Source organism: Lytechinus variegatus, chromosome 1 (genome assembly GCF_018143015.1).
Source record: "Lytechinus variegatus isolate NC3 chromosome 1, Lvar_3.0, whole genome shotgun sequence".
In the NCBI taxonomy this organism is placed as follows: Eukaryota; Metazoa; Echinodermata; class Echinoidea; order Temnopleuroida; family Toxopneustidae; genus Lytechinus; species Lytechinus variegatus.
The window spans coordinates 92,062,805-92,079,823 of NC_054740.1; the positions used below are offsets into that span (position 1 = coordinate 92,062,805).

Here is a 17,019-nt window from a genome sequence, read left to right on the forward strand (position 1 = left end):
TGTAGACCAGTTCAGTTTGGTTGGTAATGGAAGGATTAACAAATAATAATTAGAACTCACTTAGTTACACACCTGCTCTTCTTCACATCATTAGATGCTCTTACTTTAAAGTTATATTTATCTCGATTCCGGGTCTGGATTAGAATGGAAGGTTTTAGAATATTGAATAGCTTTGAAGAAGTCTATTAATATTTTTTTTAATGGAATGTAGAGGGCGCTATTTCATTCGAACGATTTTGCCACACTGAGCAGCAGTGCAATTACTTGTTTTTTTTCTATCAGTGAGTGAAAATTCTAATTTATGATAAAAAAAATTATTACTTAAATTACATTCATGAAATATAAATGTGTAAACCAGTCTGCACTTCATCATAAGTTTAGTCATAACCCCAGGTGTTATCGTTCATCCAAGGAGTTTCAAACAGAAGCTCTTTGATTCTACATTCTGTATTGATATCAATATTTGCCATATCAATATTGCTTAATTAACTGTATTATTCCAACGAATTTGTATTTGGGCAAAATCCAAGCTAAATCAAGTAGTATTTGTACTTTATGTACCTCCCAAGTTGAAACTATTGAACATCTGTTCTTTGAATGCCATTTAGTTAAAAAAGTATGGGAATACTTTGAAAGGAGACTGTTTGAAAGATGCAAATTAGTATTAAAATTAACCATGGACAATGTTCTTTTTGGAATTACTCCCATTAAGTATAATAGAGCCTTAAATACAATGATTATTTGGATAAAATGGATGATATATAAAATCAAATTTAGCTGTAATTCGTCTTTTGCCACAGAAAATCCTCAACGAGTTAAAGAATTATTTTTTGTACGAAAAAGCTATTTCATGTGAAAATATGCAGCAAGCATCTTTTGAAAAGCGTTGGTAAAATTCTATTAATCTTTTCGACTAATGTCAAAAAGATTTTTCAACGGTTTGCGAGATACAATTTTGCATCTTTATCTCTCGCTCTCTACATAAATTAGATCTATGTATTTGCTTTTGGTACTGTAAATGATTTATTTCATAATAAGACAATATATTATCAGCTATTTGACTATCTGATTATTTCTGTAGTACATTGACTGAAAACAAATGTAAACTGAAGCCACATTGACTGTGGAAGCAGATGTACATGTAAACTGATGGTTTATTGAATAAAACACCCTACTGTGGGTGAAAAAGAAATTGGAAAAAAAAATATTTGCCATAACGGTGTTTTGATTTTTACAATTATTTTACACTCTGAGTAATGATGTCATTAGAATTTCCTTTGAATTTGTATGAGTAATTTTATAACAAGTGGAGCGCCTCTGGCAGTCTCACCTGCATTACAGGATTCAATATACATGTAGCAGCAGTGCTGACTTTGAAAACTACTATAAAATAATTACTCACAAAAACACCATTCATGATGCAATACTACGTTCATTGAACCTAAATGACATTTGACCTTGATCATGTGACCGAAGACTTGTCAGTGATACTTGATTACCCCTATGTCCACAATTAATAATCTGTATCCATGAACTTTGAAAGTTTGACAGCAATTTAATAATTACCTCCAACATGGCAAAATTTAATTGACCTTAATGACCTTGGTCATGTGACCTAAAACTCGCACAGAATATTCAGTGATACTTGATTACTCTTATGTACAAGTTTTATGAACTAGACCAATACAATTTTAGAGTTATGATTGTAATTCAACAAATACCCCCAAAATGGCCAAGGTTCAATGACCTTGATCATGTGACCTGAAACTCGCACAGGATGTTCAGTGACACTAGATTGCTCTTATTTCCAAGTTTTATGAATAAGATTCATAAAATTTCAAAGTTATCATGCAATTCAACAAATACCCACAGCTTGGCCAAAGTTCATTGTCCCTAAATGACCTTTGACCTTGGTCATGTGACCTGAAACTCTGGCAGGATGTTAAGTAATACTTGATTAGCATTATTTCCAAGTTTCATGAACTAGGTTCATATACATTGCATGTTATGCTATCATTTCAAAAACTTAACCTTCGATTAAGATTTGATGTTGATGCCGCCCTCTTTGATAAAGGGACGCCTATATTCTCACTCTGCTATGCAGGTGAGACTATTAAAAATGAGACATTACTTTTTCATCCACCTTACAACTACCATGACTTCTTATTTCATTATCTTTTACAAGCACAAAAAAGCTCTCCATCATTCTCATCCTTTTCATCACCATCATCAATATCCTTGCCATCATTTTAGTCATCATCATTCATCGTAATTATTCACCATTATCAACATCATTATCATATAATGTAATTATCATTTAATGTTAATTTTGCTATGTTCATTGTATTTTTATAAAGCATGTATCAACAGCAACTTTCAGCTGAATATACATTATAACTAAAAAAATATAATTTGCAATAATAATAATCACCCTCATTATCACAACTGTCACCATCATAATCACCACCATCATCATCACCCTCATCATCACCATCACCACTACCATGATCATCACCAACATCATCACCATCATCATCATAACCATCATCAACACCATCAACATCATAATTATCACCATCATCTTCATCACCACCATCATCATCATTGTCACCATCACCATCAACATCGCCATCATCATCATTATCAACATCATTATCAGTAACAACATAATCATCATTATCATCACCATCATCATCATCACCATCATCTTCATCACAATCATCTTCATCACCACCATCATCATCATCATCTTCTCCACCTTCATCATCATCATTACCGTCATAATTACCATCGATCATCATGATGATCATGATGATGATCATGATCATCATAAAATACACAAACACAACCACCATCACATCTGTATATAAAACAAACAATGTCACTATCAAAACTATCAATTATAATCAACATCCTCTTTATCACCTGTATCAGTCCAGGAAATCATTAGTCGCACAAAGTGACTCTGTTTCATAATATATTTTTGTGTGAAATTGGTCCATTTCTCGGGCCTACATGATCTCAACAATTACAAAACCAAATTCAGAATTTTCACAACATGAAATCAAAACATACATATGCATGAATGAAGTCCTAAAAACAATGAATAACTTAATAAAACAGCAAGACCATTGTAATTAAAATCAATGAATAGACAATTGATTGTGTCAGTCATTTACATCAATTATGATTATTTCAGCCATTATCACAATATAAATCAAAATCACAAACTCAAATTGTCTTGCACTGCAGGTAATTGCAATGTAAATTGAGAAACAAATAAACATAACAACCACTGATTTGGGGTTCAACAGAGTATTCCCATTATTCATTTTTTTATATCATGATTTCAATTTTAATTTCTTTAATTTTCTTATTAAAGGAAAATATAGTTCCCACTCCACTTGTGGTATTAATGAATATTTAATCTAATGTACATAAATATGAATACATACACATGCTGATTCACATATATTATCTATCTTTTTACAGCTATTTACTCTTCTATACACAGAAACAATATCTGCAGTCATGTATGTTCTTTTAGAATAATATCCATTTTGATAAATGTAAGTTTCCAAGAAAGAATATATACTTGGTCGCATTTCATGCAAGTTTCTTTGCAATATTACTATTTTTCCCCTCCAGAATTCAGGCAGAACTGAACACACTTGCTACCGTTCTTTACATTTCTTTTCTCTAAAAAGCAGTGTTAAGTAATGGTTACATTTAATGTCAAACATTAAAACCACACTAGCTTTAACTTAAACAAAATTTAATTTCACACTTAATCTTATTGATTAGGTTAATTTTTTTCTAAAATAAATAAAATAATAACCAGCCTTTTCAAATTGAATCAACAAGTCTGCCCCATGACACTCCACGAATCCTGAAACGAGAAGAGCTGAATTAAAAAAAATATATAAATAAATTTCCTATGTTTGAAATGCAAAATTTAGCACCAAACAATACATATTCTCTAAACGTAAAGTAGAGAAGGCAATGCTGTCAATATTTTCCCTGTAGATATTTAAAGAGTAATATATGAATAAGTAGATGAACAAAAAAAGGTTATGAAGTCAATGCTGTGAACTGAAATCGCCATTTCCCCAATGGCACAAATAATACATGTTCCTGAGTTACCTTGTATAGATTGGGTTTATAAATCAAGTGAGAATGACGAGTGAGACATGTCCAAGATGGATTAATGCATAGAAAGCAAGAGTGTTGCAGAGATTCTATGTTGATAAACAATCAAAACTGTGCAATTATCTTCTTTGTCTTAACAACTATTACAGCTTTATTTTTTCTACATTCCGCAAATTAAATCATACTTGCATAAGTTGATGATAACAATTAGATATCCAATCATATTTTTAGTTTTGAAGAAAAGAAAACACTGGCTGAACAAGATTATATCTAGTAATGCATCATTTACAGTTCTAACAGCCTATTGTTCCAATGGTATTTCTGAAGAGATATCCTTGTTTAGTATTCAACATCATGTAATCTTCAAAAGATTATAAAGTCATTATTTTTGCAATGTCCTACGTAATTATCTATCTCTGCAAACATCTCTTTAATAGATACCTGACGGTAGTCATAGGCACGATACATGTACAGTGTGTCCAGAACTTTGACAAACAGAACCAGTACAAACAAAGTAAAGACTAAACATAATAAAGTTAAAGATTATCATGATGACATCACAAACTCTAAACAAATATTGCACAAATCCTAAAACACATACTTACTTCAAAGTTCACATAAAACCAACAAGAAAAAAAGATACAATAATTCTACTGTCATGTTTTGATGTCAACTACCTCCAGACTTTGCCCTTTAAATAGAAGATTAAGTGTGAAGTTGAAATGGCAACCAATCTAAAAGATGTTCAACATGAAAGCCTGACGCCATTTCATGTTTTGTAAGACTGAATTCTGTTAATGTCAAGTGGCACTTTGAAACAATTCATGAGGTAGTTGTCACATACAGAAAGTAATTGAGATGACTTTTATTAAGTACATAGTAAGAAAATCATTCTCTATGATGGTTTTAGGAGTGGAACAATGTGGTTCAGACATTAGTAATTAATAAATATACAGCAAAATAAGACATCTCTAGATTTTAAGATAAATGTCTTAAGAGTCAAATGTTGGGGCTTAGCTAAATTTGAACAGTGTTTTTTACAACTAAAAAAAATGTTTTACTTCTTTTGATTTTGAAATTTGAAAAACTGAATTTGTTAAAAATCAGATGTTTACTGGTTGCACTGACATATTAAAAAAACAAAATTCATCCATTCTTTATAACTAACCTAAAATAGGACCAACAAAATTTTAAAATTATTCTTAGACCCTTTAATAACTTATTTTTTGATGAGAATTTTGCTGCATAATTATGAAAACATTTGAACTCTGCAGTTCAACATACATTGTAATGAACATAGCAGTCTAACAATTTACAGGTAACATGATAACTAATGAATTGAAGGTACTTTGATAAAAACAGTTATTGACTGACAACCAACATTTCATTTAGTTTGAAAATTTGATACAGTTTACAAAAAGTTATCAAAAGAACTTCACAAATGACAAAGTAAAACATGGGGATATTTATCAAACTTACAAATGGTATATAAAAATGGAGGCTCAAATTTGGGGCAAGCAGGTTTGGGGATACAAAATGTTATGAAGTGCAAAAAAGCTGAGATATTTTTAAATATTATTCATGGGAAGACAAGCTAGCTGTTGATGAGGAGGACATACTGGAACAGAGATTGCTCCTGTTGCCAAGGTGATCGCTGAAGTCGCCAATAGCATAGCAGCCATCAAAGACCTTGTTGCTATGTCGGCTGCTGAAACTATCTCCATCAAAGTGCTCAGTAAAGTCTCCACTGTTCTCATGTAAGCTCTCTCCTATAGAACCTTTGGAAGTGAATGATTCACCAACAAGAGTGGCATCTGATGGGTCATCTCCAAAGAGACTACTAGTAGCATCACCTGCCTGCATGAGGCTAGTATCAAAGCAATCCTTGATTGTACCCTTACTACCAAAGTGATCACTTATCCCACCGCTGCCATCATAATTATCAGAGTTACCACTCCTAACACCTGGACTGATCACAGAGAAAGGATGGTCATCAGTGAAGTGTGTCTCACCGGCATTGTTTGCATGCATCTCTTCTAGGAAGTCAAAGCATGCCAGAGCTTCCTTCTCCTGATCATCAAAGCGATTGTAGAGAGAGAAGACATCCATTTGTATGAGGGACACTCGACAGTATACAGATTGACGTACCACTTGTCTCTTCATTCCTGAAACAACAAAAATATCATCACTTTTTAATGACCAAGACTTAAATTATTCTGTTACACACACATTTCACAGCCAATGATCAGACAATTCAGTTTTTAGTACCATGATGATATAGATGGATTCTCAAAGGTGTGCAGTAGAAATTTATGCCTCTGTCATTATACTGCACACTTAATCTTTCATAATCATCACATCGTCACTCCCATATGCATTCTGGAATGAACTTGGTCCATGATCTCCATGACCTTTGACCTTGCAACTCCAATATCATGAGTTTATTGTCACTTCCAAATGGTTTTCTTAGTTGTATAAAGATTGTCACCTTACTCTTATACTCAGAACATCTCTACCATATTATGCATTTATGAACCAAGTATAAAGTTGAGGTGTATAACCTTTCTTAATTGATCACAGCAATGTATCATGTCTATGTATGTAATTACTTCTGAGACTATATTTTAATGGCTTGAAATGTTCCTACATTGTGCACATTTTAGTCCTGAATGAGTTCTTAGTTTTTAAGTATATGGAAGTCAATTCTAACAAAATTGGATGTCATTTTGTTTTAGATGTGTGAGGTTTAGATGAGTTGTGAGCATTTAGGTTGTGTTATGTAAACACAATTTATATCAAAGAATAGAATACTACCTCTAAGTTTCATCATTTAAAAAGGATTAAAAAGTGACCACCAGGCTCCAATAAAAAAATTAAGTAGACTTCCTTTTAACTATTATGAAAACAAAAATCTGACTTTTACAGAAAATTTAAAGTGCCATTTAAGTTGACATCTCAAAGATATATTTTATCTAAACATAATATCCATATTTTGTCAACTTGTCAATGAAGATATTTATCAAACCATGTTGAACTTGTGTGAGTAAACATTGCAACATACATTTTCTCACCAAGTCAACTTGACAAGAAAATCTGTAGTTGTGGTGAAATGAAATATCTTATCAAGTCAACTTAACAAGAAAGCATGTTGTCATAGTGAGATATGTTCTCTTGACAAGTGGACTTTCTAAAATATCATATTAGTGTGGAATATATTATTTTGCCACAAAGCTTTTTATGAACTAAATCTTGTTACCTTTGTCGCCAAGGAGTTTCATGAACTCTTTTTCATCAGGGTGGCTGTCAAGCAGAGATTCGTTGGATTCATCTAAGAAGCCATCAAGACCTCCATCACTATCATCACTCTCAAAGAGAGAATCAAGAAGGTTCGCTCGTTCCTGAACAGTTTCAAACAAAGAGGACAAAAGGATAAGGATGTAGTAATATGATGAATCCCCAAATAAATTTCACCAAGAAGACACAATAGGTCACCAACATGGGTAGTACCTGTGTACACTCAGGAGGCACAGTATCAAGTCTCTGAAACCTATGGAAATAAAATCAATCATAGAATATTTATTATCATTTTTAAAATAGAATCCCCCTGGAATCCAGTAAATTTTCATTACAAAGGCAAAAATATTGTGTGGTTGTTCTTGCAATTAGTAAATTCTTAATTGTTTTGAAAACAAAAAAAAAAGACAAAAGATGATCATAATGATTTTAGTTTTTTATATTTATATAGTTTACTATGATGCACATAAGAATGCTTGAATTAATGATTGATTTTCAAAAGACTTGCTTTATTTCAAATCTTTTACATACCTTTTCAGTGAGCTGTGCCTCTTTCTCTCTATCACTGCTCATCCCATCTTCATCACAGAGATCTTCTGCTTCAAAGTCTTCCATCATCTCTGTGGATACCAAAGGAACATCATATTTCTTGGGATCCACCTCATCATCTGCCGTCCTTCCTAATTCTGTAGAATCTTCAGGGTTCGATGAGACAGAAGGTGCTAGACTCCCTCTCCCAGTACTCCCCCTTTCAAGACTTCCTCTTCCTATACTTCCCCTGTCAAGGCTTCCTCGACCAAGACTTCTGTTGCTTGGTGTCCCAACATTTCCCAAATCCCCATTCCCAAACAAAAATGAATTCTTGAGCCCAAATTCACTTGACTTGGCACTCCAGCTGCCAATACTGAGAGCATCTGATTCACTTACAAGGAGTCCATTCTTAATGTCTTCAATCTCCTTTTGATCTAGGTGCAGTTCTGAAGTGGAACCATTTTCTCTTCTTTCTGGCTGTTGGCATTGCTTTGTAACATTACCATTGCCCATAGGACAGGTGTGTACCGAGTCAATCGGCAATGTGCTAGGACGTGGTTCATCGGGAAGGAAGACAGAGTCATTGTCCGAACCACTGCTGTTTGCAAGCTCAATACCACTGGCACGAAGTCTCTGAAGAAGTCGAGGACTTAGTTTGGGAGATTGTCCACAGAGTGCTTCACCTTGCTGGTCTAAGTGGCTTGTGAAAAGATTTTTCTCATCATTCGGTGATGGGGTTTTGTTGGGATTCTCATTTTTGGTAGGACTTCTAGAAGAATCATCAATGAAAGGCACATTGTCCACGACAAAACTTGGCTGCTTGGTGAGCGGAGCAACTTCTGTGAAAGCACTCGTGTTGTAATTGGATGATTTTTCTGTTCTTAGCATTTCGCTCCCTGCTGGTGCTGTTTTTGGAGACTCAACAACAATTTCTTTCCTCTGTTGACCTTTTTTCTTTGTTGAATCAGTTTTTCCGGGACTTTGTTTTAAACCCTGTCTGATTAACTGAGGTATTTTACTTTTACTCTTGGAATCTTTATTAGCTGATCCAGGGTCTTTGGCACCCGAAGTAGTTGATTTTCCCTTTGGTGTACAGTCATTCCCTTTGCCTTTTCCTTTCCCACTTTTTGAATTTGCTTTTTTACTCTTTCCTCCAGACTTTTCTGAAGCAGTAGGACTCGTCATTTCACACTGTGATTGATTTGAAGTCGGACTGTCTGATGCACTTTTATTAGTAGTTCTTGATAAAGCTTTGGACATGAAAGTTCTTGTCAGCCCACTTCCATTCTTTTTGCTATCACTCGATGAATGATTCTGAACAGTTTTTGACGGTTTAGTACTAGGTGTGTCCAATTTCTTGACACTTGCAAGAGATTTGTTACTATGAGACTGTGGTTTTGGAATACTTGAATTAACCTTTCCTTTGTCCATGTTTCCACCACTTGGTATTCTTGTCCTTTCCGGTCTTGATGGTTTAGGTGGAGCTCTCATACTCTGAGATCTAATGAATGGACTGTTAAGAAGCTTCTTGGGTCTTGTCAAATCATCTTTGGACCCTTTTGATTTGGATTTTCCTCTTGCAGTCGCATCTTCCAACTTCACCTCTGCCATTATGCTTGATACAAAATCAGACATGATGGATGTATCACCCAAGCTGTGGTTTGAACCTATGACTTGCTGCTTCTCTTTCTTCCCCTCTGGACTGCTATCGCTGCTGGTGCTCCTACTCTGCGCTTTATGCTCCTTCTCCAAGAGTTCTTGGAGTATCTTCCTATCTTCATCACATGCGACTCCTGATCTAGAATTAGAAGAATCCTGCCTGGTCATACTACCAACACTGCTTTGTCTGCTGCTTGGTCCTGATCTGGTTGATGGGTCATCTGGTATAGGATAACTGAGGATCCACTGCTCACTAGATGCAGAACTGGCACTCTCTGTTCTTTCTAATGACTCTCTCATCTGAAATAAGATAAAGAAGAGCATGCATTCAAGGATGGACTGCAGTTCAGATTCTCAAATATTAATAGTTAGGGTTTTATATCCTTTTTTGACTTATTGGTGCATTAAAGAGTCTTCAATTCAAATATTCAGGTATTATGCCATTAGTATGTAAAGAAGATTTGAGGATTTATCAAAGTCATGTATATGCAAAATTAATTGTTTTTTTTTCAGAATATATTATTTCGATTTCATGTTTTCTGTTTTTATAATAATTTCTATTTTAATGTTGTTATCATCAAGATCACCATGATCACCATCATCATCACCATCATCATAATCATCATCACCAATATCACCATTATCAATGTCATTACTGCCATCATTATGATCACTATGACTATAATCATTATCATTATTAGCTCAATTGAATATCTTGAAACAAAATAATTCCTACCAAAACTGTCATCCGATAACTGTGGGATTCACTTTTGCACAGATATAATGTATTATAACATGCAATAACATGATTGAAATACATTGTAAAATCACTATACTGTATTGTGATTTTACAATGTATTTTGATCATATTGTTGCATGTTGTTTCTGTTCAAAAGTTAAACCCCAAGCTATCGTATGCCAGCATGTTTAGTAGTTTTCCCCTTAACACAGAATGCACCTGCGACTTAAAACAGATCTATTGATCTATTCAAGTAGTATATTGTCTGCTTCCCACATATGAGTCAGACAAATCCATAATCATGGCCATGTTATACTTAGTTTAGTGATTAATCATATTGTTCATCTGTACAATTGACTGCAATGGATGATTAATACAATCAATTGCAAAAAAAAAATCAGCATTACAATTAATCCAAAGCTATATGATCTAGGACTATAAACTAGATGCAGTATGGATTCTTGATTGAGCCTATCTGACATATTCACTGAATACCCATTGTATTTTGATGTATTGAATTTGATAGACTTCAACATCTAATTGAAGAAGATTTCTGAATTAGCACTGGATATATGACATAATGGTTTGCTTTTTGGGTGAATTTCAATCATCAAATGTTATTACATCTGCTCTGCAAAACTCTTGAAAAATAAACTTGTAAAAGACATGGTATGAGCAAAGTGTGATTATTCTACCTTAGTGGGTGGGGCAAACTTACCCTCTTTCTATGTTCTTCAATGCTCTTATTAGGATCCCAGTCTGGTAGTTTAATGGGTGGAGTAGACCGAGCCTTCCACATATCAACAAAGTTTACACTCTCTTCTTCTTCCTCGGATTCAGAGTCACTTGATAACAAATTGCCCTGGTAACAAAAATATAATGAAATTGATTTGAGATAATTGTTTAGGATTGAAGGTTGAAGAGATGCATCTTTTAACAAAATTACTAGAAAGTATACACATAATGGTAAAGAAACAAAATAATAGTTTTGGCTATTTTCCTCAAGCTAGAAAATGGGAAAAAAGGCAAACCATTTGTTTCTCAGGTAGTTTATAACTCATTATTGACCATTTATCCATACACAATGAGGAAGAATTAAATAAAACAAAAGACATGAAAAACTCTTCAAAGAATATATCTATAAATACTATGATATGAAACTGTGTGCATATGATGTGATAAGAGCACTGTCTTGGATGGCACTATAACATTTTGAAAAATCTAAAGGAGCACTCCTGAAAGTTGGCATATCACTATGTGATGGAATACATGACTTTGGAGTCAAAGATCAAAAACTCTCAAATCATTGGCAAACCAAAGAACAAAAAAGAGGTACATCCAAAACTAGCAGAATACATCCCTAATATAAATGTAGAACTATGCTATGACAAAGTGAACCACCACAGAATGATTTTAGATCTGGTTCATGTACTAGCAAAGGTTAATTATCTCATAGCACATGAATGGATGAGAAGAACATGAAGGCTTGATTAAGAACACAGTGATCTTACCAGTGGGGTAGAAGCCTGCTGAGAGGTGGAACTGTTCTTGCTAGGAGAATCCCAATCTGCTGATGATCCTAAGGAGTTACCCGACTGAAGAGACTCAGTTGACATACTCTGGACTGATGCTCTCTCCTCAATGCTTTGAGAACTGAAAAGATAAAAAAGAAATGTCACTATTACATAATATAAGAGAGATGAGAGAGGCAGATGAAGGTGGGTGAATATACAAGATAAAATAGCGAGAAAATAAGAAGAAATGACAATTGATAATTTTCATATTCACTTGCTATTTCCCACTTTACTGGTAACTCTATCTGATGTTAGCCCAAACTCTCAACCTTTTATTCTTTAATTCTTGATTTAGGCTCATGAGTCAAGATGAAGATCAGTGAGAGAAAAAAGGATAATAGAGACAACTAAAGGTAGGAAGGGCTGATGGAAGATTGTTGGAAGGAGTATTGGCACATAAATACTAGTAATGAATAGAAAGAAAAGGGTGAGGAGAAGGAAGGAAAAAAAGAATGAATAGTGGAGGAAGGAGGAGGAAGAAAGAAAGGAGGGAGGGAGACATAGTGACAGTCTGATGGAGAGCTAAGGAGGGGACATAGGAAAAAATTGAGACAGAAAACAAAGAGCAAATGTTATTATTTTTCAAATATCACGACTTTATAAATATAAGGTAAATAATGTATATGCCAATTCAGCAAAGCCACACAAAAAATCAGAGCAAAGGATAGAAAAATGATAACAGGCATGATATTCCCCTCTGAAAAAATCTTTAAAAAAGTGTCGCTAAGTCACAGATAAATTCTGAGGCGCCCCTGTCGGGGTTACAAGCTCTTGCATAATAAAGAAATCGAAAGTGATTTTTCAAGGTAGGTCTGTACGATGATAGTTTTATCACTTGACTTTAAAAAGCAGTAAAAAAACAACATTAGAATGTTCTTGCACAAAGGATTTCGTGCACAAAAAATAAATCTGAACAAAATTTTAAAAAAAATCAGAATTCTGATTTCAGTCAGGAGAATATCATGCCCGTAATAAAGAAAGATCGCAGCAACACTGTCAGAGAATGCATCCGATCAAGATCTAGTTCAAGGAAAACATTATTTCTACTCATGACAAGCCTAGCATACTTGTTCATGTTTACATTGAAAACAGAGTCAGATGTCTATGTTATTTGTGTCTATATGGTAATGTATGCATAACCTATCGAGATAAAAGTGCACTCCATTGATCAACTTATAAGAGCAGCTCATACAGTGACACCATCCTGCTCTTCATTTATCAATTCATATGTCATTCTTTTCAATTATCAAAATAACAACAGCATTCACCCCGGATAGCTTTATCTGTTTTTGTTTGGTTGATTCACAATAGATGACTTGCAACAGACATTAATGGGTTAAATTAAACACTGTCCTGGATAAAAACATCATCAACTATATATTTTGCTATTTATCTTTAATTTTCTAGTGAGGAGCTATTTTATCACTGGGATTGCAGATTATTATCATTATTTATTCTGCATTTTTGGCTCAATACTACCCCTGCTTATACATCAGATACTTCGATAATGCACTTCAATCCGTCTATACAACAAATTTTTTGAAAACCCTGAAGAGATAAAATCATTTTTTTTTATCAACTATTATTCATTTGTACACAGTTTTTCACCGATCTAAGATAATAATCACAATATTGATTGTATATGTGACAGGTCACTAGTGTTAACTTGGAATGAAAAGAAATGATTCATTTCAACCTTACAGTACTATTAGTAGAGTCAACTCTCTACAGTGCTGCAATAAATTTTTGTATACATCATTGTCACCTATATACAATCAGTCCATGCTACATCAAAACGCAACATGTGGCACACACACACCACATACCATGAAAAGAAACCTATTAAAATAATAATCGGACTGTTACAGCTCATTGGTGTTCAATCACTGGAACAAAATTGGAAAATAAAATTATTGGGAAAAATGATAAATAACATAAAGAAATGTACCTCATCATAAAGCTAAACATTTCACTTTGGCCTTCAAGCAAGGTGATCACGTGAGATCTGGAAGGTGATTAATACACTGATTAAAGACGGCCATATGTGAGAAAAATATCAAGTGAAAAAAATCCCACTGACTTATTGCAAAATAATATCTTTACAATAGCAATGCAGCAGGCCTACCAAAAACATTTTTTTTTAATCTCTTACATGTCCACATTCCAAGACCAATCCATGTACCAAGCCTTGTGAGCCATGGGTGAAAAACTGAGGAAGTAGTTTGATCTACATGATTTGGAATATATTGACCAACCAACCGACTACTAGTCCAACCGCCCAATGGTAGGTCGATTTCGAATATACATACCCTTTCAAAATTTAAGTATACTAGTCAACCAACCAGGCTGGCATAAAATACACCAGTGGGGTTTGCTGAGGTGGGAATTAGGTAGATTTTCTTACATGGGTTTGAAATTTATAGAAAAAAATATTAGAAAATACTTCTTCTAAAGCTTTTACACTCACCTCATCTTTTCATGGTTCATTTTGTACAGTCCCATTGTCAAAAACAATCTGACAGGCCAGGGGAATCAAATAAATCTTCAGTCACAAAGAAAAATTCCTTCACGTTGGTTTGTATAATCAAAGAAGTAGTGCAATAAAAATCCATCCATCACAAGATCTCAAACTTCCTTCCTAATCACACCATACAGGGCCCTAGAAACATCCATAAATATACAATCACAGAACCCCATCAAGAATCATTTGTCAATTTTCACTTCACAGGAAAAATCCCTAATCCATGATACATCCTTTATTGATCCATGCGGAAATTCTGCCTTGCATCGCTCCAGATAATAGGTATCACTTCATCAAATCTTCAAACTTGATATCAACCAAAACTTCGCTAATTTTTTTTACCAATATTCCTTGCAAAATGATGAAGTCACATGAATTCAGAGAGTTTAAAAGTTGTCACAACAAACAGCATTGAATTGTTGTGACAACAATATCCTAATAATATGACCGAAACAGTAGATAGGTTATCCAAAAATTCTGACTGATCAAAACACGTCTATCATCTGCAAGCGACCGAATGATACCCTTCTGTTTGATCAACTCGATTGTGAATGAAATGGAATGCTGAATTCCTCGTTGGAGACATCCATCAGCAATCACATCGCGTCACAGCTATGGTATCACTTTGTTCAATGATATCCCACAGGGTGAACAACTACAAGGTGAGGAGACTATACATTATACTGGTATCAATCATATATAGAGAGAGATCAAGAGAAGGGGGGGGGGGGTAAGGGGTGGGGAAGGAGGGCAAGGGAAAAAAGGAGAAAATACAGAAAATATATAAAAATGTAGCACAGTACACAGTTCTTGGAAAACATGAAGAAATAAAAAGTAAAGCAAAAGATTTAAAAGAGAAATCAAAAGTAAATAGAAGTGAGAGGAGACATAAAAAGAGAGAAAAGGAAAGAGAGGGAGGGAGAGGGAGAGAGAGAGGGGAGAGAATAAGTACCAATGGGGGGGGGGGTGTTTATATAAGAAAATGGAAAAGCAAACAATGGGTGACAGAAGAGACAAGAGAATGCCAAATAGAAAATGAAAAAGAAAAAAATATATCACAAAGAGAGGGGGAGGGTAAGAAGAGGAGAAAGAAAAAGAAAGAAAGAATGGAGAGAGAGAGAGAGAATAATCACTTGGCCTATGATGACACTAGGACCTTAGATGACACTTAAAAGATGAATACCACCCCTGCTGGTATGACAGATCTACATGTAAAGAGCATTGTGTAGCCAGGTTCACGTTCACAATGAGAAGACTACCATACACCACAATAGAAATAACTTTGACTCCATACTGACAAGTGCACGATACCATGTTCACATTGCCAAATCTAAACTGTGATTTATAGAAATGTGATTTGCAACTCCTTAGTCCATTACAATCAAAGGAGGCTTCAACATCGAATCCTTACTCCTTGTATTTAGGATTTTACTTTCTGTCAGAATCCAAAAAGCAAAATGAAGAATGCATTTGGGACTTGTTTACATAATAATGGAATCAATATGTTAATGTTGTTTTCATGGTCACAGAACATAGGAGAAGCTGGTAGAAATATCACTGTGTAACAAGAAGCTAAACAAAAGAAAGATAAATAAATACTCTTGACCTAAATAGTACAATAGAAATGTTGAAATAATTAATTCAAATTCTAATAATATCCATACCATCATAATATACTCAAGTTGCTTTCATGAATGACATGAATATCCTGTATGGCTATAGTGATCATGGTATAGTAAGAAAGAATGTCCATGGTGGTAGCAATGGGAGCAGACTGCCTTGAAGTTATTCATGTCAACCTTTTGTGTAGTATCTTGTTTGGAGTTCAGATTACCAATGAATATGATAAAATATTGCTGGTATTTATCCAATTCAGGGAGCATAAAGTCACTCTACTACAGGATGAGAGGATGATCAATATTGATGAATGGATGCAAATCAAATCAAGATAGGAAAATAAATTTTATTTGTGAATAACTTCATAAATATTGACAAAACTCTGATCTGAAGTCTACCCTCAGGGTAATATTTTCATTCTCTACTCAATTCTCTCTTCATGCACGCAACTTGGTTTAATTTTGCAATGAATATCACAAAATTCCCATTCAATCAGTCAAAGGGGATTTCTTAACTGAAGTAAAATAAATGACAGATTTCACATCCACCTGACAAATTCAAGGGATTTGATTTGAACAGAAATCAGACATTCTTCAACATAGGAGCCCTACATGTATCAAACTTACTAAAGAGCACAAGCATAACATGACATACAAAAATAATTAGAGCAGTGATTTCGGTAACACTTTAACAGTTGGAGGGCTATGAATTTTCCGGGGGGGGGGGGGAATAAGTCTGGAAAAGTAACATTTTATTCCATAGAAAAAGATGTTAGCAGGGCCTGTTGGAAGAACAGTTTTCAGAAATGAAGTTCACTGGGTAAATATGTCGGTATTGCTATTATTATTTGCATTTCAGTATCCATTATGCTGTAAAACATCAATAATGAAAATAATGCACATTGTTCAAGGATGTGTAATCCAGACTGCTTTAAC

At 34.2% G+C, this 17,019-nt stretch overlaps 1 protein-coding gene across 4 annotated transcripts in view; it reads right to left on the minus strand.

The window, feature by feature from the left end:
* Positions 1–3,344: 3,344 nt before the first annotated feature.
* Positions 3,345–17,019, minus strand: part of LOC121428668 (microtubule-associated protein futsch-like) — a 63,445-nt gene continuing 49,770 nt past the window's right edge. For all 4 annotated transcript variants that reach the window (XM_041625462.1, XM_041625479.1, XM_041625487.1 and 1 more), the window contains 5 exons: positions 11,884–12,025; positions 11,091–11,234; positions 7,975–9,933; positions 7,406–7,547; positions 3,345–6,314 (listed from right to left, as the gene is read on the minus strand). In XM_041625462.1, the coding sequence (XP_041481396.1) occupies positions 5,725–6,314; positions 7,406–7,547; positions 7,975–9,933; positions 11,091–11,234; positions 11,884–12,025 (2,977 nt within the window). In that variant the 3' untranslated portion in view covers positions 3,345–5,724. The remainder of the gene's footprint in view (positions 6,315–7,405; positions 7,548–7,974; positions 9,934–11,090; positions 11,235–11,883; positions 12,026–17,019) is intronic.